Genomic DNA, 23,494 nt, shown 5'->3' with positions numbered 1-23,494 from the left:
CAGATAACCCCCTGAACTTTAAAACTATTTATTTACCACCCCCTCAAACTTTAAATATAGGATCACATAATCCCCTGGAATGTTTTGCAATAGCAGTTTTGATGACTTGGCAGTGGTTTCACTGATGTGGCAGGGGAGCCAATGGGGAGGGGCGTGTAGGGGAGAGGAGGACGTTGGTCGGGGCGAGGAGCTCATCGGTGGTAGACTCGTCGGGGCTCACTAGTGGTGGGAGCTGGAGGGGAGAAGGGAGGCCAATTGGGATCAGTAGCAGAGCACGTACGCAAAGTTCGGCAGCGACGTCCTAATCGGCCTAACCGAGGGTAGAAAAAGCAAGAGCATGCCACGGGGAACCCATTTGGGTGGGGCTCAGCTAGAAGGTGGCCGGTGGTGAGCACAGAGGGGCGGCAACAGGTGGCTCACATAGATGGGCGCACCGGCATCAGGCTGGAAACAAACCGACGCATGCATAGGACTCAGTAGGGTACAGGGGAGCTCACCGAAGTGCGGATTTGGGAGACAGAGCAGTAGAGGGACGACACAATGGTGAGCATCAGAGAAGGTTGGCTGACGTTGAGGAAGAAGGCATCGACCCATCAAATCCGACTGAGAGAGATGGGGATTCGATGGGGAATGGACTCAGCCCCACGGTTGAGAGCTGCGGCCAGAGCAGCCCGGGTGGCGCCGTGGTGCTATTGGAAGAGGCGTCGGAGGAGGACCATGTGGAGGAGGATGCCTGCCAAGGCGCAGAGGTCGGCGGGGGTGACATGTGCGATGAGCGACAAGGCGAGCTGTAGCGCCAGTGCCCCCGGGTGGGAGGCACAGAAGCGATGGAGGACGACATGAGCGTCGATAGCAGTGCATCGAACGACACAGGGTCCCTTCCCAGCAGTACGACAACCACGACCTTGTCATCGGCGGACGCCATCGGATCAGAATTGAAAGCAGGGCAGTGGCTAGGGTATGGTCGGGGGGAGGAGTCAGTGGTAGCGGCAGTGGCAAGAAGGGAGTGGAAGTGGAGAGAGAGAGATGGAGACAGAGAGAGAGAGATAGAGGGAGAGGAAGAGAGGTGACGTGGTAGCCATATGGTAAATACCAGGTGATGTAATAGCCATGGTGGAAAAACACCATTAAAATCGACCTTAGGAGATTATGTTATCTGGTATTTGAACTTTAGGGGCTCAATTAAACAGTTTTAAAGTTCAGGGGCTGATCCGGACTATGGGCATACTTCAGGGGAGTAAAATGAATTTTTTTTCCTTTGTTCATTCATGGATTATCACTTTGTCTTTTGTTGAGATTCAACTGCAGTTCCCACACTAGTCAGATGCTGCTCCCAAAACATAGTTTAAACCTTTGAATTTCTCAATTCCAGGACTATTGATTGTCTTCTTAGTTCCTTCATGATACAACACATGTAGATCCTTTACTGTCATCCGATAGAGTCTTTGGCTATTGGGTCATTCATCCGAAATACTTCCGGTTACGTTATTGATGTCAAGATTTTTCTTCAATCTTTCTTGGGGTTACCAAGGTAAACTTTCAATTTCCTAGGTTGTATTGCCTTATTGTTGGTTATCACTTAATTCTAAGATTATAACTTGTCATTCTTTTCCTAGGGATGTAGTGTTTGTTAGAACACTACCCCACTTATAGGGATTCCAGCATAGGGGTGTCCAAAAGATATCTGATACTTATTTTGAATATACGGATTTTAAAAGACCTTCACATCTATCAAAGTTCCATGACATGAGACACTCTCCGAAGGCTGAACAAAGGTACAAATTCCAAGGTAAAGCTAAACAACGTCTTAAGTTGAACCAGATGGAATATCCATCGGGATTGATATCCATTGATTTATAGATTTTCGGTTATGGGTAACCTTTCCAAGGGCGTACATGATCTCCCATAGTTTTTTCGGTTATTGATGGTGATACTTCGATAAGGTAGATTGACACAACAATCAGTTACTTTTGGGGACAATTTCTTGCAAAGTGTCCTGAATCTTTGCAAATATAGCAGATATTTTGTGTGCCTTTAGTGTTGCACTGGGCCGCTACTGGACAACTTGCTATGAAATGGTCAGGTTGTCTACACTTGTAGCAGATCTTGCTTGGGTCTGGCATCTTCAGAGTTCCTTCTTGTTGCAGGTTTCTACTATCTTGATTGCAGGAAACTAGATTTGCTTGGTTAGAGGTTGATCCTGAGGCTTTATTCTGCATAGAATGTTGGTTTTCTAGCTTTCATCTCAAGTATCTATCCGTTTGGCGTTGATTGGATCTAGATTTCCTCTTCTTGGTGTTTATGTGGCCTTGACCAACATTTCCTATACCAAGAGCTTGACTGATGTTATTGAGTCCTTGAGTAAACGTTTGCATCATTGGGTCTTATTAGCAGTGGCGGAGCTTGACAAGGAATTGAGGGGGGGGGGGGGCAGTAGAGAGAAGGATTAGTGTATAGTTAACAATTAAATAATAAAAGTAATACTTTCTTCAACAAAATTTTGAAGTAGGGGGGGGGGGGGGCAAGACCACTGTTGGCCCTAAGGAAGCTCCGCCACTGCTTATTAGCCATTATTGCGAGAAGGTCACTAGTAATGGGTGCCAATGTCATGTGTTGTTCATTCTCATTGTCATGATTTTCTTGTTTCATACTCCATTCCTGTCCGTGAGGGACTTCCTATATTTTTGGATTGCTTTCAGCTCCTTGAGTGTCTCCCTCTGTTAATTTGACATTGTCGCTTGCCTGATCGATGTTGTTTTGTACTAATTTCGTTGATGGGCTACTTCCAGCTTCCAGTTATGTTGTTTGGGTTTTAAGCCCTAGGTGTTGATCATCTCTGCTTGATTCCTTTGACGACATATTTGGTAGATTCTTGTTCTTCGAGGGTAGGGTAGAAAGCATAAGATGAGTCCACATTCAATTTGGGCAGATGTGTAACAAGATCACACAACCGAGAAACACACAACAAATAGCCAACAAGAGACAGCACTACAACGAAAGCAATCACAATGAATTTTTTGTCACTATGATACAATAGAGAATAGGGGTTAGCATTCATGCTTGACTCAACTCCTGGTGTAAGCCCTAATTTTATCAATATTCTACACGTTAAGTTTTGAGAAAAGTAGGTAAGGAGAAATCAACAAGTTTGCAACAGAGTGCCAATGTAAGGTGAGAGCAATAATATGTAGACATAGTAAGAAAGAGTTTTTCATTAAATAGTTTGTAATAAAACTAAAATATAAGTAGCGTCTATGCTAAGGTCACAACCTATAGTCAAGTACGGCTTTGATACCACTCTATCAGGACCCTGACCTCGGGTTTTGAGAGAGGTTTGAATTCAAAAGAATTGAATTCGTTTGGATTTCTGCTGAATTGAAACTAAGAATTGGATTTGAATTTGAGAAACATTCAAATTCAAAACTCTACTCAAAGAACCATGAAAAATAAAATAAACCAAAATGCATATGATTCAAATTATTGCAAAGATTAATTTATAAATTAATTTGGTACTCACTAGAGTACTTAGCCAAGATTCCTTGATTTTATGTGTGTATATATTCAAATATATACTTCCTTGATTTTATATGGTTTAAATACTTAGATTTTTTTTAAAAAGTAAATTTTGCTATTTTCTAAAATACTAAAACTCGAGATGTTACAGACCCTACCAAAGGTGAGTGGACGCGAGAGTAACAGGGTGACAGTGCATGCAACGGGTCTCGCCAAAATTGGGCTATCACTTATTTGTTAGGCATTGGTGAAATCTATAAAATTCTATATGTTACACCTTCGTTTATAGTTTGTTCTTGATTGTTTAATTAATTGTGCAAAAACAATTCAGAGTGGATTGTTGCGAGCTTAAATACCCGACTTTTGTCTTGCAAATTATATATAGGCAAAATTCATTCGGTAACACCGAAAGATTACATCTTTACATCTTTCGGAAAATACCACCGAAAGAACCTGGTTTTGTAAAGTACCACTGAAAGATCACAAAGTTTTGGAATTTAACACTCTGTTAGATTTTGCATCACCGCTGTTAAATTGGACTAAAATGCCCTGTGGATTACGATATGTTCGTCGCTCATCCTGCTCGCCGCACCCGACCGCCAGGCCGTCTCCGGCACAGGCACGGCGCCACCCCCGCGAACGGGCTCGACTGTTGTCCGCATCGTGCTGCCCCTCCATTGCTGCCCGCACTTGGCCGCCGCCGCTGGGATCCATCGCCGCGCCGCCCCCGCGGACAGGCTCCACGCCGCCCGCCTTACGCAGCCGAGGTCCTCTGCGTCCGCGGTGCGCACGCCGGATTCCTCCGTATACACACGCGGAGTCCTTGTTTCAGTCGTTGACAACCGTTCAGCGCAAGAAGCTAGCAGTGTTCTTCTGTTGCTATTACTAGCTGCTACATGGGCGGACCCACTATGATGTATGGGTATTCAATTGAATACCCAATTTTTTTTAAAAAAATTAAATATATAGCACATATACTACGTATATATATCTTTGCTGCTTCAATTCATCAGACCACTCAGCAAATTGTAAACTAATTGTTTTAGTAAACTAATAAAAGTGATTTCACTAATTTTGGGTGTTATGGATTAGTTATGAATTAATCTATCTGCAACATATTTACTCAATCCTGCACGTTACAATAACTATTTCAAGATTTCATTTATTTTTACAAGATAGAGGATTATGTAAGAAGACTAAAAAATTTTGTTTCATAATTTTTGGATTAGTAAATAATTAACTATGCATTTAACTCGAATTAATAAATGAGTTGCACGTTTTTCTTTTTTTTCAAACTTACTCTCCATGTAATATGATGTAAAGGATATTATTTTTGAAAACAAATTTCACAAAAGGTCTTATAATTGTCTCTAGTTTTTTTAGAATTTTTTGTGATTTTTTTAAATTTTTTAAATTTTTGGACGTGTTTTTGCAACAAAATCAAACTTTTGGGGGTTTTTTTTTTTAACAAAACAATTTTTGGAGGGGAAAGTTAAAATCCAAGTGACTTTAGGGGGGTTTGCATTTTTCCCTAACTGAAAAGAGCCCACATAGCAACAAATATCAGGTATTTATGATCTTTATGTTGTGACTGCCCAGTTCGGCAATCAGCAGTTGAGCGTAAAATTTTTGTGCAAGTTAAGGATAGTGACATCATTAAACGCTTCCAAACCATAAAGGAACACAAAGTTAAATTGTAATTTTGTTTAAATACTTTGTAATTTCTTTTAATTAGTTGAAACTTCTCTACTATGAACAATTTATACTTTAAAATTTACGCTACTATGGACTTCTCGTATTTTGGATTGAACATTTTTTTTAATACTGAATACTCAATCGCTAAATCCTGGGTCCGCCACTGAGCTGCTAGTTCAGTCCAGTATGCACGAACTGGGACGGGCACGGGCGGCGCACGGCGGCGGAGCAGGAGCGCCGAGTCGAGAGATGCGAGAGGCGAGTCGAGTTCAATCGACTGGACACAAGGGCAAATTTGCCATTTCGTGTATGTGTCCTAAGGCAAAGCACCCTTTATGCCAACGGAATTTAACAGAGTGATATATGCCGAAATGCTGTGATTTTTTTTTCCTGGTACTTTACAAAGCCAGGTTCTTTTGGTAGTATTTTTTGTAAAACGTGATCTTTCGGTGGTAAAGAATGAATTTTGGCATATATATATACCCTGATGCGAAGAGTGCGAACCTGTGACGACGGATCTCTCGGTGTGATAGTAAGTAGAAAATTTGTATATAAAGAGAGTTAGAAAACAGTATCATGCTCGTTTTAAAACAAGGCATTTGGTGACTAAAGTTAGCACTCAATGAACTGTTGGCCGCATGACACTAACGCAGTCTACATCTCCGTGCATAATTGCACCAACGCATGCACTCTACAATCTCCCGCGCGCGTCCTAACCATCGTGCTCCCCACCGGCAAGGCCTACACGAGGTGATCGACATGGTCAGAATGCGGAAAAAAGAGGTAATACTACAAAAGTACTTTTACTTAAAAATCTGGTGGTGTATTTTTCATATATGCAATGTAGATAATTCAAATGTCCAAATTTGACACATTTGAAAACTAGGATCCTAAAACGCCAAATAGAAAAGAATATGGTAAGATCATCTCCAGCAGCTACTCAAATTTTCATCCACAAAAATACTATTACAGCATCCCCTATCACTATTACAGTATCCCTTATTTTTTTCATCTCCAACAGCTATCCCATTTCCTACTTTCTACTCATCTTTTTCTCTCTCCGGTCTCGCTGTCAGCCTCTGTAAACAGTAGCACTGGAAACCGATTCTGCTGTTATGATTCCTAGTGCTACAGTACCCCCCGTAAGGTACTGTAGCGGGATTCTGCAAATTTACTTCCACTGCTGGAGATAGGCTAAGTATATATATGAACGTTTAATTACATATTACAATGATAATTGATATGCAGTAGTACTAACATTTGATTATTTGCTGTTTCTTTCATTAAATATGTGTAGGCACTTACTACACATTGGCAAAGCTACGCGAATGCTATCAGGATTGTTCTTGCAGTGGATGACGCACAGTTTCCAGATTACCACCAGCTTCTACATGACTTTGCCGAGTCCCTAAAACTAATTAGAGATGCAACATCAACTATATAGTGGGATTACCCCGCAAAATAAAGCTATATAGTAGGACAGTTTAATGTTGGTCTATGCAACAATCATACATATGTAATAATACGAAGGGGCAAGGTTATGATCTATCTGAGTGTTCCTTTAAGATAGTATAGGTGCATGCTTCTCAATGATTTTAAAACACAATTCAAAGGTTGATTACAGGTACTTTGATTTGTGTGTAAGAGTGAATCAAGGAAGCACTACTCACGCTTACTATGTGTGTGTTTAAGGTGCTCCTTTGTGTGTGCAGAGCACATTGTGTCAAAAATGTACTCCTAGACCCCTAGTTACGCAGTGTAATAATAGTAATAAAGCTATCTGTTTATGTCTCTGAGGGTGGGGAGCTTTATATTTTTATGCTTATGTTCAACCCTCTAAATTACTCCATCTAGTCACAAAATATGTTGCTTGGTACATTCAGAGCTTTCCTCACATAGCGACAACATTCAACATCAAGAAGGTCGCCTCAAGGACCATAATAAAATCTTTGGTTAAGCACTGGGCGCAAGCAAATAACAGATTGTGTCAGGCTTTGGCTACAACATATTAAATCCAAGGGTAGAGAGGAATGCCTTAGTGCCAATACATCATGACCTTCCAATACATCACTAGGAATGCCCATTTGCACCTTTTTTCTCGAACACGCAGGAGAGCTGCGTATCATTGCATTAAGAGAGGATTAAAGAGGGTTCAAGCGCACCCAAATACACACACCCGTAACAGAACTTGCCACGAACTGAACACAACAACCACAACGACAAATAACAGCACCAAGGTCAAGTCACAATGAGTTGCAACAAGCCTTTAGCACCCACGTCACGCCAAAGCCGGGCCTCATCTTCAGCTTGGCACATGACTTTGAGGATATTCGATGCCGCGCCATTAAAGACACAATCGTTACGGTGCTTCCATAACAACCAAGCCCCTAGAATCACCAGCGAGTTGAACCCACGCTTCTTTGGTTTGAGAATCATGTTGCATGTCCTCACCCACCAATCACTAAAACAAGCGTCGTCCGACTGAGGAGAAACATCCAGGAGGCTAAAACGTGTGAACAGAAGAAACCAAACCTGTATGGAGAAGACACATGTGGTTAAAATATGTTGAACAGATTCATCAGCCTGATCACAAAGTGGGCATCTCTCTGGATGAGGCAGTCTCCTTTTAGCCAAACGATCGGCCGTCCAACAACGGTTATGGACAGCTAGCCATAGAAAGAATTGGCATTTCATCGGAGCCCAGGTTTCCATATGAGTTTCCATGGTTCAAAATGAATAGCACCATGGAAGAAGGTGTTGTATGCTGATTTGGTCGAATATTGTCCGGACTCTGTAAACCTCCACCGGTGTTCATCCTGCAACCTCCGGCTGAAGCACGACATCAGCCAAGATATCCCACACATCCAAGTATTCTGTGAGGGCACTAATGGAAGGTGCACCTCAGATATCCTGAACCCAACGGCAACCAAGAATAGCTTCATGAACCGTGCATTTATTAGCAATCCGCCTAGGGACAAGGGTTGCTAGATTGGGGGCAATATCAAAGATCCCCTGCCCTTGGACCCATCTATCAGTCCAAAACAGAGTGGTGCTGCCATCACCCACTAGAGAAACAATCGAAATTGAGAAGAGGGCCTTCGCGTTTGCATGGACATGCACTTTAAAATCCGCCCAAGGCTTGTCTGGCTGTGTTTTTTGAAGCCACAACTAACGCATTTGTAAGGCCCACCCAAGGGTTGTGAGATCATGGATGCCAAGTCCTCCAAGTTCCCGTGGCCTACAAACTTTTGCCCAAGAAATCATACAGTGACCTCCATTAACTTGTTCTTTCCCCTTCCAGAGGAATCCACGGCGTATTTTATCGATCGCCTTGACTACCCATTTTGGGAGGTCCAATGCGATGGCATGATAAACCGGCATAGAGGTCAGCACCACCTGAACCAAGATCGTTCGACCAGCAGGAGTCAGCAGCCCCGCTTTCCAACCTAGACGATGATCTGCGATCTTGTCAATAAGTGGTTGCAACTGAGCCTTTGTTGGTTTCTTGATAAAAAGTGGAAGACCGAGGAAAATCTTGGAGTTCGCACGGTAGACATCCCTAAATCAAGGATAGCTCATTTTCTGTGCATTGTATTGGAGTGACGCTGCTCTTCTGTATATTTGTCCTGAGCCAAGAAGCAACACCAAACACATGTAAAATGTCTTGAATCATGTCCATGTCTTCGATGGTCGGGCGAAGGAATAGGACCACGTCATCCGCAAAAAGCGACACCCTGTGCTGGATGTTTCGAGCAGACAAAGGTTGCAACAAACCCTCCGCGCTGGCCTTGTGTATTAGGGCATTAAGCACATCCATCACAAGGATAAATAACATAGGAGATAAAGGGTCTCCCTGCCACAACCCGCGCCGATGTTGGAGCTCGATTCCCGGAACCCCATTGAGTAAAACCTTAAGTAGTAGACGTCGCTAGTAGAGCACAGATCATGTCACGCCATACCGGACCAAAGCTAAGAGTACGGAGGACATCCAATAAGAACGGCCAAGAGACTAAGTCGAAGGCTTTTGCAATATCAACCTTTAGAAGAATTCGAGGCTCCTTCTGCGGTATAAAAATCTTGCTGTTTGTTGGACAAGCAAAAAATTGTCTGTATGCATCGACCTTTCACGAATGCACTCTGATTAGGAGAAACCATCTGTTGAAGTTTGTCTGAAAGCCGATTAGCCATCATTTTGGCCAAAAGTTTAGCAAAGCTATGTATAAGACTAATGGGCCTGAAATCCTTCACTTGGACAGCATCATCTTTCTTCGGTAATAAGGTTAAGAAAGCAGTGTTTAGCAGCCTCAGATTCCTAACATTTCCCTTGTGAACTTCTCTTACCGCTGCCATGATGTCACATTTGATGATTGGCCAACATTTTTTGTAAAATCTGCCGGTGAAACCATCCGGCCCGGGGGCCTTGTCTGCTGGCAGTTGTTTGATGGTTTCCCAAACTTCCTCCTCCATAAATGGCACATCAAGGAGCTCCAGATCATGCGGCTGTAGCTGCAATTCAACAAGATCAAGCGAAAATGCTCGTTGTACAGAAGAACCGAGCAGGTATGCACCTAATTGGGAGAGGAAAAAAATACACTCTGAACTCTAAAGGGCAACAACCAGAACAAGCTCAGAATAATATAGGGACTACCCTTGGAGCTATATAATCCAAAACCATGTACAAATAAAAATTGCCTTACACAACTCGCGGAAAACAGCAGAATTCTGGACATGATGAGAATGAGAATGCTGGACACCGTGGGCTCTCCTGTGTCATGCCACCAACGCCAACCGTGTACAGAGAAGATTAGGAATGTGCAAAGCTTCGTAGCATGAAAAGGCAAGGCTCTATTGAAAACCACGCTTTAGAAAATATCGGCTTTTCTTTTCTGCAGTTCTCGCTTCCACCCTGGCTGCTGGTAGAATTCCTCTTTAGTCATACCAAATACGGTTTCGAATTCATTGTCTGATAAATATGTCTGCAGAAGCAAAATAAAGTTAGCCTTTGCAACTCATTTCACAAGAACATCTCCGCTCACACTCAGCTAGGAACCAACGGAAGCCCTAAAAGTCACTAAAAGCATCACAATCTTGGAAGGTATAGACAAATCAGTATGAACTGAATGCAAAGAAGGGTTGTCTCCATGCTGCTTATCAAGTTCTTTTTCCCACTAACCTCCTTAACTCATGTTCTTCATAACGATCAGCAATTGCAGTAAAACACCTACAATCTTGGCCAGTATTTCCAAAATCAGTCTGAGAGATTTCTCCCCTTACTAGATCTCTACATTTACCAGTTGACATAGAGCACCCAACCAAGCATGTCCTAGTCCTGATACTGATTAGTAGCATGGATCTTTTTTTAGCATTTCAATTTAACTGTTCAATGTAATCTTTTTGGTAGACAAGGGTCAAATAGGAACTAAGGCTAAAACAACCAGTTGCCAATTGGTTCGAAACAATCACCTACCAGCCTACCAGACCATTTTCAGAAACGAAGCAGCTTACCATTAAAGAACTGGCCATTTTATTAACCTAAATCCGATATTATCTACTGACTAAACTCCAAGGATGCAGTAACAACTTTGTCTTCAAGGATGCAGTAACAACTTTGTCTTCAAGGATGCAGTGGAAATAACAAACCTCTCTGCGTTTGTAATCTATGCCCTTAACAGGGTTCGTGGACTTTGATATCAAGCGGTCATAGCTATAGGTTGTTTTGCCTCCATTTTCATGGGCAGTTTGTTCCTGTGAGACATCAGTTTCTGTTCGTTCATCTCCTGGAGAATCTTTGTCTGCATGAAATTCGGAGGATTCCCCTGCTTCAGATTTAGGAGAAGCACCGGATGGAACTAATTCAGTCTTCTCAGCATCTGCATCAAGTGAAGGTGTAAAGCTTTGGCATCAAGCTAGGTGAACAAAAAAGACATGTAATCACAGAATTCTGCAAGGGTCATTTTCTTTTTTGGAACGCGCGGGAGAGTTGTGTCATTGTACTACGTAGAAGAATCTAACTCAGCTTACAACAAACAGAAAAAAACAAGACAACAAACAAAGAACACAACGCACATACGCACACACACGAAGCCACTTGGCCCATAGCTTATCAGAGCATTCGCGCCACACATGCAAGGGTCATATTCACCTACTTTCTTGCAGCTTTTCTAGTCATAATTTATGAAATAATTACAAGGAAACAAAATTAAAACTTAAAATGCTGCAACACATCCCAAATCTCGATGTTATTCTTGCAGGGGAATAGGAACTGAGCTTAGCTCAGTTGATTGAGGATGTGGATATACGTCCATACCACCCAGGTTATTTCTATTAAGAATAGCAACTTGTATTCCCTGTAAGCCGTAATCAACTGAGCTCCATTGTCAACAATGATATGACTCGCAACTCAGCCTCTGCACTAAAACGAGAAACTGCAGTCTGCTTTTTAACCTTCCAAGCAATGAGAGAACTACCAAGGAAAATACGGTAGGTAGAAATAGGCCAGCGATCAGAAAGATCACTAGCCCAAGTAGCATCAAAGTAAGCACGAAGCTGTAAAGAGCTGAAGCGTGGAAAGAAGAGACAGCGAGAGATAGTCATATGAAGAAAGCGCAAAACACGCAAGAGATGACTATAGTGGAGCTAAGTAGGAGCAGAAACGAACTGACTAAGGATGTGCACTGTATGAGAAATGTTAGGACGAATGACACCAGGTAAATAAGATTCTCAACTAAATAACGGTAGTGAGTGGGATCCGCAAGAGGCTCACCATTAGTAGACCGAAGCTGAAGGTCAAGCTCCATAGAAGTCTCAACAGTATGCTCATCAGTGAGAAGCCCGATGAAGAAGATCCTAAATATACTTCTCTTGTGATAGAAAGAATCCCTCAGAAGTATAAATCTCAATCCCAAGAAAGTAGCAAAGATGACCGAGATCGAATATAAGAAACTGCTCATTGAGACGAGCATTTGCAAAAGCAATATACTAAAAATCATCTCTTGTAATGATCATACCATTGACATACAAGAGAAAAAGAGTCTGACCACAAGATGAAGTATGAACAAAGAGCACATGATCACGACCACTAGAAAAAAAACCCGACAATAATGATAGAAGAAAAACGCTCAAACCAGGCTCAAGAGGCTCGCTTAAGGCCATAGAGAGAGCGACAAAGATGACAAACCATGCCCTTAGGAGCAGAATACCCAGACGGTGGGTGCATGTAGACCTTCTCACACAACTCATTATTAAGAAATGCATTTTTGACATCAAGCTGGAAGATAGACTACTGATGCACAGAGGCAACAACAAGAAGAGTGCGCACCTATAAAACACCAATACTCCATTTAGCTACCGTATCCATATCGGATACGGCTCGAATACAACGTCAATACGTGTCTACGAAGTATCCAAAAAAATAAATCAGCAAAATGCGGATACGTCCAGGATACTTATGTGATACTTCCTCGATACAACCCGACCTAATATCAGACTCTCTGGTCTATTAGCAACCCTAAATGACTCGCCATGCCACCGCTCGCGCCCCGCACATCCACACTGCTCCCTCTCATCTCTCTAGCTGCCGCTCGCACCCCGCACTGCTCCCTCTCTCTCGCTGGTCGCCACCGCACTAGCGACTCTGTGCGAGCCACCAACCCTGCTGTTTGTTGTCCTGCAGGCAACGAGCCGGCGATGCCCTCCACCTTCTGTTTGTTGTCCTGCCAGCGGTGCCCTCCACCTGGATCTAGTGAGTTCCTAACTTCCTCTCCTCTCCTCCCTTGTTTCTTCCCTTTTTTCCCTATCCCCTGCCGTGCCTTGACCTGAATGAGTCTATTTGCAAGGAGACCAAGATGCCCGGCCACCCACATGCCTCTGCCTCTAGCACTTGTTGTCCTACCGGCGGCAAGCTGGCGTCCGGCGACGCCCTCCACCTGGATCTAGTGAATGGTCCATTTTTTCCCTATCCCCTTTCCTGATCTGGAGAGAGGCCCCTTTTCTTCCATCTTTTCACTGTCAGTAGCTTAAGGCTTAAGTTTTTGCACACTTGAGACTTGAGAGGTGAGAGCTCAGAGAACTAGAGCCCCAACAGAATGTGGAGTTAGTACTAGTAGGCCACCTACATGTGGAGTGCATACTAAGGTGACCAATTGGCCATAGGCTTGCTGTGTGAGTAGGTCTGGTACATAATTGCAGTAATTGTAGTGTTCATCTGTTAACATGCGTGCATGCTTGTGTGATATAAACTTGATTGGGATACTACTTGTCTAAATTGTGTAGTAAACTAACTCTTATTTGGAGTTAGTACTAGTGGTTGCAATTGTGCATATGTGATGCATCAAATGATCTAATCTCTTATTTGCTGATAAGTAGTGCTGAAAATTGGATTGTAGTTGCCAATTGACCCGAAAAGCTTCATTCCTATGGAAAAATATGACAAAACAAAAGTGTTTTCTGTTATCTTAATCACCTTACTGCAGTTGAATTATATGATTTACTGCACTTAGTAGGTAGGTTGTAACTTATTACTTTAAAAATAATAATTAAAATGTATCCGTGTATCAGGTTTTCTAGAAAAATGTTGTATCCCCGTATCCGTATCGGCTCGATACCAATACCTGTATCTGTATTGGTGCTACATAGATGCGCACTGTGGTCATGTGGGTCACCGAAGCAAAATTTTCATCATAGTCGTGACCATACTCCTGCTGAAAACCATGGGCGACAAGGCGAGCCTTGTAACGCTCAAGAGAACCATTAGAGTGGGTCTTAACCTTATAGACCCACTTGCACGTGAATGGACGAACATGTGGGGGGAGACGAACAACATTCCACATGCCGGTACGCTCAAGAGCAGCAATCTCCTCTGCCATCACATGCTACCATTCCTAATGAACAACACATCACAGTAAGAAGACAACTTGGCAGAAATAGCACCGGCAAAGCAAAAACGAACAGGATATTGAATCGAATGGCGATCACAAAAAGAATAGTGAGGAGAAGGAGAAGCTGAATCACCAGAAGGAGAAGGCTCATCAGAAAGCGTCATAGTAGGATGTGAGGTTGCACGAGAACAATGAGTGTAGTGGAAAGGAAAAGGTTCAACAAGACCAGAAGGAGGAGCATGTGAGGTGATAGCCAAAGGTGTGGAAGGTACCGAAGAAGGCATAACAGGAGAAGGCACCAATGGTGCTCGCGGAAGGGAAGAAGGAACAGTGATGGGTGTGATAGGAAAAGTAAGAAAATACAGTGGCTCGACCAAGGAAGCTAAAGATGGAAGGATATGCATGAGGATAGAAAGGATGAGACTCATCAAAAGTAACATCCCGAGAAATACGCATCCGGCGAGCAACCATATCCCAACACCGATAACCTTTGTGTTAGCACTATAGCCAAGAAAGATACACTTAACAGATTGAGCGATCAGTTTGGTATATTCACATGGGGCAAGAAGAACACAACAAACATAGCCAATAAGACTAAGCAAAGAGTAGTTAGAAAGACGTCCATATAGATGCTCAAAAGGAATCCCACCCTCGAGAGCAGGAGAGTTAGATGTTGACTAAGTAAGTGGCAGTGGAGATCGTCTCAGCCAAAAAATGAGGTGGAATGGAAGAGACAATCATAAGCGTGCGAGCTGTCTCAAGAAGATGACAATGCTCGTGCTCAGCAACGTCATTCTGAGCACGAGCTCCAGGACAGGAGAACTAAGACAACATAACATGTTCAGCAAGAAACGAACGAATATGCCCAGAAAGAAATTTACAAGCAAAATCAACATGAAAAATACGAATGTGTGTCAAACTAAGTGCGGATCATAGTGGCAAAATGCTTATATATAGATAACACCTTGCTACGAGAAGACATAAAATAAATCTAAGTGTGGCGAGAGAAATCATCTATAAAGATAATATAGTAACTATGACCTCCTTTCGAAATAAAGGGAGCCAAACTCCAAACATCTGAGTGAACAATATTAAAATGGCATTTAGACACTCACTATGAGGATAAAGAAGCTGAATCTGTGTACCAAGCTTACAACACTGATAATCTAAAGACACATCTCCTAAAACAGACCCTAAAAGTCCACGATGAACTAATGAAGATAGACGCGACCCACAAACATGACCAAGACGATGATGCCACTGGTGGAAGGAGCCAGTAGTCGAGGAAGCAAAGAGACTGGCGACGGCAGTGGAAGGAAGACAAAGCCAGTCAAGCTCTCATAGACACTGAGAATTATGGCGCCGAGGGCCAGTACCAACCAGAGCACCTGTGCGACGATCCTGAACCTAGCAAGAGTCAGAATCTAAAATAATACGACAACAATGATCAGTAAGCTGACCAACTGACATGAGCTGCATGGTGAGTTGGGAAACATGAGTAACAGAAGGAACGTTAAAAGAAGAAGTGCTAAGGGTGCTCCGACCAGCAATAGAAAGAGAAGTACTATCTGCGGTAACGATGAGTAGGAGAAACAAGATGAAGCGAAGACAGGCTGGAAGAATTAAAAGTCATATGAAAAGATGTTCTTGAGTCTAGAATCCAAGGTGAAGTATCTGACTGCATAGAAGGTGATCTCTTAGTGACAGAAGACGGAGTAGCAGAACCTATCGATGCAGATCCAAAGGTAGCAACCAGGTGGCGAAGCAGCATCACAATCTCCTGTTAAGTGTTAGTCAAAGAGATGGCCGAGGTAAAAACACTAGAGGAACATTGAAGATGCTTCTTATTCCGATAGTAGTTTGCCAGAACATGGCCCTCCTTGTTGCAGTAGGCGCAGCGAGGACGACCACCACCACCTAAAGAGGTCGCATAAGGCGAAGGAGTCGCACGAGGAGCAGACGGCGGTGTAGGCAAAGATGTAGGAGTAGCAGGTGGACGAGCAGCCAATACTGAATGAAGTGGTAGCAATTCAGAACCACGCAGACGACTCCTCCGAGCGCAGCTCCGTAAGAGCCTCCACAAGTGTGACACGGGGATGTCATGCAAGCAGCTGAGCCCGACACTGCTCAAACTTCGAACAAAGGCAAATCAGGAACTCGTAGAGGCATCAAAAATCATGTTCAACATGCATATCCAAGTAGCACTGACAAGAGTGGCAACTATCAACACAAAGAGAGTTCAACTGACGCCACACAACCGACATATGAGCATAGAACACATCAAATGTGGCATCACCCTACTGAAGAAACTACTCCTGGCGAACAACAGACATATAGAGAGCATCCCCAGAAGGCTCATAGGTCTAACGAAGATGAATCCACATTTGAAAGGCAGTAGAGAAATTAACAATCTCAGAAGAATCCCTAGGCTCCACAATAGCAACTAGAATAGACGTTGCACGAGTATCATCATCCATCCACTGAGCACAGTCAGACAACCGATCACGGTACTACTCCAAAGCTTCCTAGTAGGCAGAGATAGCTGTATAATAGGTAGTGGTGACGGCTTCAGTAGCTACTTTGTCTCCTTTGTCGACAGATGGATGCACGGGCTCTGTCAGAAGCTCAAGGGAAGGCAGACAAGGAATGTCACCACAGAGAGCACCCCAAAGACGAAGCTCATGCATGTGAATGTGCATATGCTGCGCGAAGTCCTGATAATTGGCACCATCAACGATCACCAAGCACTGAGGAACTGAAACGATGCTCAACGACATCCTGAAGTGACGAACGACGACGAAAATGCAAAGGAGAAGCGGCGGCCGACGACAAGAGCAAAAAGATAGCGGCAAGCAACAGCGAGAGCGCAAACAAGTAGCGACAAGCGATAGCGTGCAAAAGAGAAACGGCGATCGACGACGAGTGCAAAGAAAGCAGCAGCTGATGCAATTTTTTTATTTTTTTTACTCATGAGCAAATAAGATCAAGATGGCTTGTGAGATACACAGGCAACCAGCCAGGAGGATCAAGGTCCGCGGGAGGCAGCAGGGTGCGTCAGCGTGGGGGGGGGGACTAGTAGGAGGCCAATGGCGCGTGAACACGGATCAAGGAGCGGGAGACCAGGCCGGCAGTGTGGATCGTGGCGCGATAGTCCAACCGGCGACATGCAGGAGGAAGTGCACGGGAGGCAGGGGCAGAAGGCCGACAGGAGGCCAACATGAGACCAGTGGGTGGAGATCCGACGCCGATCCTAGCGGTGCGTGGTTCCTCATTGAAACCAGTGGATGACGAGGCTTCGGGCAGCGCACGTGACAAGAGAGAGAGAGCCGGCAAAGAAGAGCCAACGAGATGAGATTGGGAAAGGCTACATGGGATGAGTTGCTATGTTTCTAAGGAAAACTTAGCTCTAATACCATGTTAGAAATAACAACTTGTATTCGCTGAAGACCCTATGCCAGTATATATATATGTACATGTGATAATATGCCAGTATATATACTCTGGGGATATTACACAGAGCAATATATATCTATCTAACAATTTCTTCTTAATATAAAGCCACATAGTTCCTCCTAGTTTGGTCTAGTTTTTTATTCTTGCAAAGGAATACAAACATGGCGTGGCTGATGGAATATTTCTAGAAAAAGAATAGTTGGTGCGGACAAACACTGTCCAATATAACTCACTAGAGTTTCTGGTGTTACAGGAAGGAAATCAAATTGGGAGTTTGAGACATGTTTCTTCTGATATTTTGTCCTAAAAAAATACAAAAAGGACTAATCAAAATTTAGGTCAACCAGTCTTACCTGCTTTTGGGGACAACCTACTGCTGCGGGGGCTTTGAGAAGATCCCTCAGCAGTCAAAACATTGGACAGTGCTGCAACAGCAGCGGCTCTTTGAGAACCTTGACCTGAACGAGATTGTGGCTGTGGGCTGCTGGGTTTTGACGATGGATTAAGTGCAGAGGACAATGCAGCCATTGCTGAAGCACGCTGAGTAGGCCCACCATTACCTGAGCTTGTGGGCCTCTCATTCGACTAAAAAGACACAGGATTTGGTGGTTAGCAAATTAAAATATTTATGTTGATTACGATTGGGAAGGGAATTATCAGCAATACCTGCTTCCCTTGTGAAGATGGATTCAATGCAGATGAAAGAGCAGCCAATGCGGATGCCCTTTGAGTTGGTCCACCACCTGAGCTCTTGCATCCACCCTGCAAGCAGTTAAAAGGTTATAGGTTACTACAAATTGAATCCACAAATTTCAATTCCAGCTATCTGCTTTTGGCATGAAACAAGAAAAAAAAAACTAATGTAGTTCATGTTACTTTGTAAACTGAAGAACAAAAGTGGGCTTACCTCCGAACGCATTCCAAAAAGAATTGAAAGTTTCTTCTCAAACGAATTCCCATGGATCTGTTTGAAGGATAGAACTTATTACAACACAACCTACCAAGTGAAGCAAAGAAAAAGGTACGGCCAAGCTTTTCGGCCCATCCCCCGGCACAAACCCAAAAAACTAATAAAACCGGGTCATTTCACTCCTAAATGACATTTGTATTTTTTGTTTCTCCATATGAAAGTGGTGTTTTAAGTCGAAAGTTTGTGAAATGGTAGATGACATCATGCCCTATGTTATGAAATATTTTCATAATTTTCCATAGTTTATTTTAGGACGTCACAAACTTAATCCCCCAAAATTTGAATAATCCGTTTCCCAGATATAGATATTTCCACATTGCCAGTTTATCAACGAGGAATGACCTGCAAACTGATGACAAGGAACAAATATTTGAGAGCTCATGGTAATTTTCTTACACTAAATATCCTATCTTTGCAACAGTGCACAATTTATTTCATATGGACAAAGATATCTGTTCTCTTTCTGTTATTTTCGTTTTTGAAATGCCAACATAATCCTTCCCAGCCTCCGCAGGCCACATAAATGACTTCTATTGAGCAGTGCAGCTTAACTTAATTTATCAAAAAGAAAAAATGAAAGGCAATGCAAGTTTTTTTTTTTTTACACACAGAAGATTTGTGTATCATTGCATTAAGATACCATATATACCATGCCATTGCTTTGGATCTTCCCCCCTGGGTGATCAAGGCAATTGACAAACTCTGTCACACTTTCTAATGGAAGGGAAAGGAAGAGGTAAATGGAGGGCTTGTTTGATAGCCTGGAGGAAGGAATGTCGCCCACGTGATCTTGGAGGCCTTGGCATTCGCGATCTTACTTCTTTGAGCTGGGCATTACGTATGATATGGTTGTGGTTGCAAAAAACGCAGCCAGACGGGTCATGGGCTGTCTTCAAGTTGTCGCTACACCCCATTGTTCAGACCCTGTTTGCTATCTCCATGATAACCACTGTTGGTGATGGAAGCAACACTATGTTCTGGACTGATAGATGGGTGGAAGGGAAGGCGATTTGTGACTTGGCCCCCAACATGTTAGCTCTTGTGCCCAACCGGATCAAGAATTGGTGCACGGTGCATGAGGATTTGATTGATCTATGGTGGGTCCTTGACATTGAGGGTGCTCCATTGGTGGCTGCCCTCTCTGAGTATCTTCACATTTGGGACTTGATCTCTAATATCAATCTACCGGCATGTGTCCAAGATGTGCATCAATGGTAGCATTCAGAATCTGGACAACACTCAACTAAGTTGGCATATGTTGCTTATTTTCAGGGTGCTACTCGTTTTGTGCCTTGGAAACACATATGAAAGTCATGGGCTCTGGCGCGTTGCAAATTTTTCTTATGGCTTGTGGTACACAATAGATGTTGGACATCAAACCATTTGGCACAGATGGGACTACCACATCCGGTGAGCTGCCCTCTTTGTGATCAGCTAGGCTGAAACGATTCAACATCTCCTAACGGATTGTGTCTTTGCTAGACATGTATGGTTCTTACTATTTAGGTGGTTCGGTGTGCTTGATGTTACTCCGCAGGCCGATGACAACATATTCTGCACTTGGTGGATGGAAGCAAACACTAGGATTATGAAGCCAATGTGAGAAGGATTCAATTCCTTGGTGATTTTGGGCGCTTGACTGATTTGGAAGCATCGCAATGATTGTGTGTTTAATGGTGCGGCTCCGAGTGTGCATGCCACCCTCTAGAAGGCGGGTGAGGAGGCCCAAATGTGGGCTGACGCCGGCGCCAAGGGGCTGGCGCTGCTATAGATCAGTTCGTAGTGCTATGTTCGGTTCCTAGGGGTCGTTCCATTCTAGTGTCAAAGGCGTGTAGATTCATATAATATCTAAAGTGCTTTGTGGGTGTGCATGGGGCTTGTAAGACTGTGTTAGCGTAGATTCATGTAATACCTAAAGTGCTTTGTGGGTGTGTAGGGGGCTTGTAAGACTGTGTTTTCCTCTCTTAATGCAATGATGCGCACCTGTCCTGAGTGTTCGAGAGAGAAAAAAATATATGTTCAAGAGTTGCAGCATGCATAAAAAAAACTATCCCAAATATAATAGCTTGTTTTAACAAACAATTTATGCACTATACAATTTTCAGTCTAGCACACAAACAGGAGGAGTCAAACTAAGGAACAAATTGAAGAATCTCGCAGCAAAGTGACAGATATATCTACTTATGGAAGGAAACAAAATTAAGCTGAGCCCAAAGGTACTGAAACAACAAACATGGGAAAGCTTTGGGCTTATACAAAGACGATGTTCCCATTATGTAAAAAGGTATAACGTTCAAAATATCAGCTATGGCATTCGAAAAGATGATAAATTGGACAGAATTAGAAGGAGAAGAAAAATTTATGAAATGCAGCAGTAAGTATCTATGAGCATACCACAGATCGTGTGTTATCCCAGGAGAAGTATGTCCTGAAGAAGCAAGGCTCATTCCCTTCAATGACTTTATAGAGAGGCACATCAGGAGAAATACCTTCAAAGGCCACTGCATGTTCTACGTATTTCTGGGAGGCAAGCAGTTATTGCCAGGAGTTGGACAATAGTGATATAATTGAAACCAGCAAGGTTAACACTTCATATCATACCTGGCCAATTTCAAATGCCTTTTGTTTCTCTTTTGTCTCCACACACTGACCCATCCAAATAAAGACCTCAGAGTGTGTATCAAATATCATTGTATCCTCTGTCAACAAATCATCTTGTGAAAAATTGAAAACTTCAGTAACCTGCATACAAACTTTTCGAATTTTAAAAATCCTAATTTGCTGGGGCATGAAAAATTTAGATCAAATAAATACGGCAACAAACCTCCAGCTTCCCTGATAAATGGCAATGATGTTATTGTGCGTGAAACCAAAAAAATAATAATTAGGGTAACTATAGAGCATAAGAAACAGAATGTGATAGAAATAAGAGAAAAATGTGGACATTTGAGTTTGACTACTACTAACCGTCCCTAAGAGAGAAGGTATACAAATGAGGCTCTCTAGTAGCAACATCTTGCGCAACATTTCTGCTTGTATAATTCTGCTTTCCACCAATAGCAGACCAGAAAGCAGAGCTCTCAGTTCCCTCCTTGCAATGTTTGACGACGACACCTGGCTGTACGATTGGGGTAAGATGGCAGAGTAAGGAAATATGAACTACTTTCAGTTTTACCAGAGCAAAGTACTGAGGAAGGAGGATTTAGCAAGCAACATAGTTCTGTGACAGTAACCTTGTTGAAGTTGTCGCGTATACTCCAACATTTACAAGATGAAATCAGTATTATATTTAGAAGTATAACAAATGAACAATGGATACCCACCCACGACAGCAATTGTGTACAACTGTCATAATTCAAATATATCGTTGCTTTCACACAAAAGCAACGGGTACATTATGTAGATACTATTTCTAACTCAAAGAGAGAAAAAAACATGCCGCAGAAAATGCTAATCTTTGCATCATATATTCATGCTTAACTGGTTTTAGCCAATGCACGCATATAAGACCTTGACCCTGGCTAGGCTTGTTCTTGGAATGCATATTGCGAAATTCCATATTATATATAGTGTCTCGTGTAGTGTGTAGTTGGTAACTTGACATGGAAATAGGGCATTCAACATAGTGGTTTCCATATACCATTGCCCAATTTCATCCAGAGAAGTTGCTTTACGATCAACAAATATGTAGCTACCAATGCTTGACATGCATAATTGCAAAGTCCTATATGCCCCCATACAATCAGTATATTTCAAAAATTGTTAATAACTAACCTTAAATTAGATTGTAATGAAATAACACAGGTATTGGTTCATACAACTTTTACCTGCCATCATGGTGAACTTTTATCTTAAAGATCATTCTGTTACCAGCTTTCAACAAAATAAACATGTGGATTTGTTTTATTTTTGATATAGGTCAACCACTAAGTTATAGGAAAAGTTTCCAATAACAGAGAGTGATCTTACATGAGAAGGAGCAATGCAAATCTGCAAAGAAACTTGAAATTATATTCTCAAATTTTCTTGAGCTTCATTTTCAACAAATCTACTAAGTCCAAAATGGATGTCATCCAAGAATGTGCACATTCGAACTTCAAAACTTTTACCTGTTAGAGATATATTGTGATTTATTGTGCCTATGTAATATCCTCATACTATAAGGGTCTCTTTGCATATTGCTCTCCTATACATGTATATATACTGACATATGGCCTCCATGGAATACAAGTTGCTATTCCAGACATTATATTATATCTAGGTCTTCATTTGGGACGCAGCAACTCGTCCCGGCCCTAGTCCACCCGCCGATTTTCTGTCTCCTCGTTGGTTTTCTCTCTCCTCTGACCGACTTTGCCCGCCGTCATCCCTGGCCTGATTCGCCTCTGCCACAACTCTTTTGGCTGGCTCTGCTTGTTGGCCATTCTCCCTCAGTCGATCCACCACTACCTCGTACAATTTGCCTTTGCCCCTGTTGATTCTCCACGCGCTGCTTCAGATCAGCCCGATCTTCCCGCCGCCGGCCCTGGTCCGACCGATCCGCCCGTCACCAGCCCTGGTCCGCCTATTGTCGGTCTGGTTTGGCTCCTTGGGTCGTTGTGCATCTGTAGCGAACATGGTCTTCTTATGGCATGTATGTAATTTTAGTGATTAATGATAACATAGTCAATATGACTAACATGTTTGTCCAATATATGTTTTAGTAGATCTTGTGGATGCAACAAATGAGAAGTCAACAAAGCTGTGACAAAAAGATTAATGAATTGACCTTGTTCCATGAATTTTGATGTGATCAAATCGGATGGATTTCTGTACAATCATGTAAAGCTCTTCACAAGCTTTCCATAGAGTAAAAGACCATCAAAATCGGAGTTCAGAGCGAAAAGTTATGCTAAAAATACATATTGTTGTTCTGCTGAAATGTACCCACCGGATTATCCCGTGCTCACAAATAAAAAGTTTCGACGTTCGCAAAAATGCTCCGGTG

At 42.7% G+C, this 23,494-nt stretch overlaps 1 protein-coding gene across 4 annotated transcripts in view; it reads right to left on the bottom strand.

Annotated features, from left to right (window-relative positions):
* Positions 1–9,826: 9,826 nt before the first annotated feature.
* The window catches only part of LOC133912541 (villin-2-like), a 39,175-nt gene continuing 25,507 nt past the window's right edge, over positions 9,827–23,494 (bottom strand). Inside the window, exons 16-24 of one of the 4 annotated variants that reach the window (XM_062355336.1) lie at positions 21,475–21,625; positions 21,332–21,342; positions 21,109–21,249; positions 20,902–21,027; positions 18,445–18,501; positions 18,204–18,299; positions 17,891–18,122; positions 10,849–11,078; positions 9,827–10,184 (exon numbers count right to left, since the gene is read on the bottom strand). In XM_062355336.1, the coding sequence (XP_062211320.1) occupies positions 10,071–10,184; positions 10,849–11,078; positions 17,891–18,122; positions 18,204–18,299; positions 18,445–18,501; positions 20,902–21,027; positions 21,109–21,249; positions 21,332–21,342; positions 21,475–21,625 (1,158 nt within the window). In that variant the 3' untranslated portion in view covers positions 9,827–10,070. Of the gene's footprint in view, positions 10,185–10,848; positions 11,079–17,890; positions 18,123–18,203; positions 18,300–18,444; positions 18,502–20,901; positions 21,028–21,108; positions 21,250–21,331; positions 21,343–21,474; positions 21,626–23,494 lie in introns of those variants that run through there. The other 3 variants (XM_062355338.1, XM_062355337.1, XM_062355339.1) reach the window with 3 other exon arrangements.

Source organism: Phragmites australis, chromosome 3, assembly GCF_958298935.1.
Source record: "Phragmites australis chromosome 3, lpPhrAust1.1, whole genome shotgun sequence".
Lineage (NCBI taxonomy): Eukaryota > Viridiplantae > Streptophyta > Magnoliopsida > Poales > Poaceae > Phragmites > Phragmites australis.
Note: the sequence above shows the minus strand (reverse complement) of the source record. Positions and strands in the feature narration are given on the sequence as shown.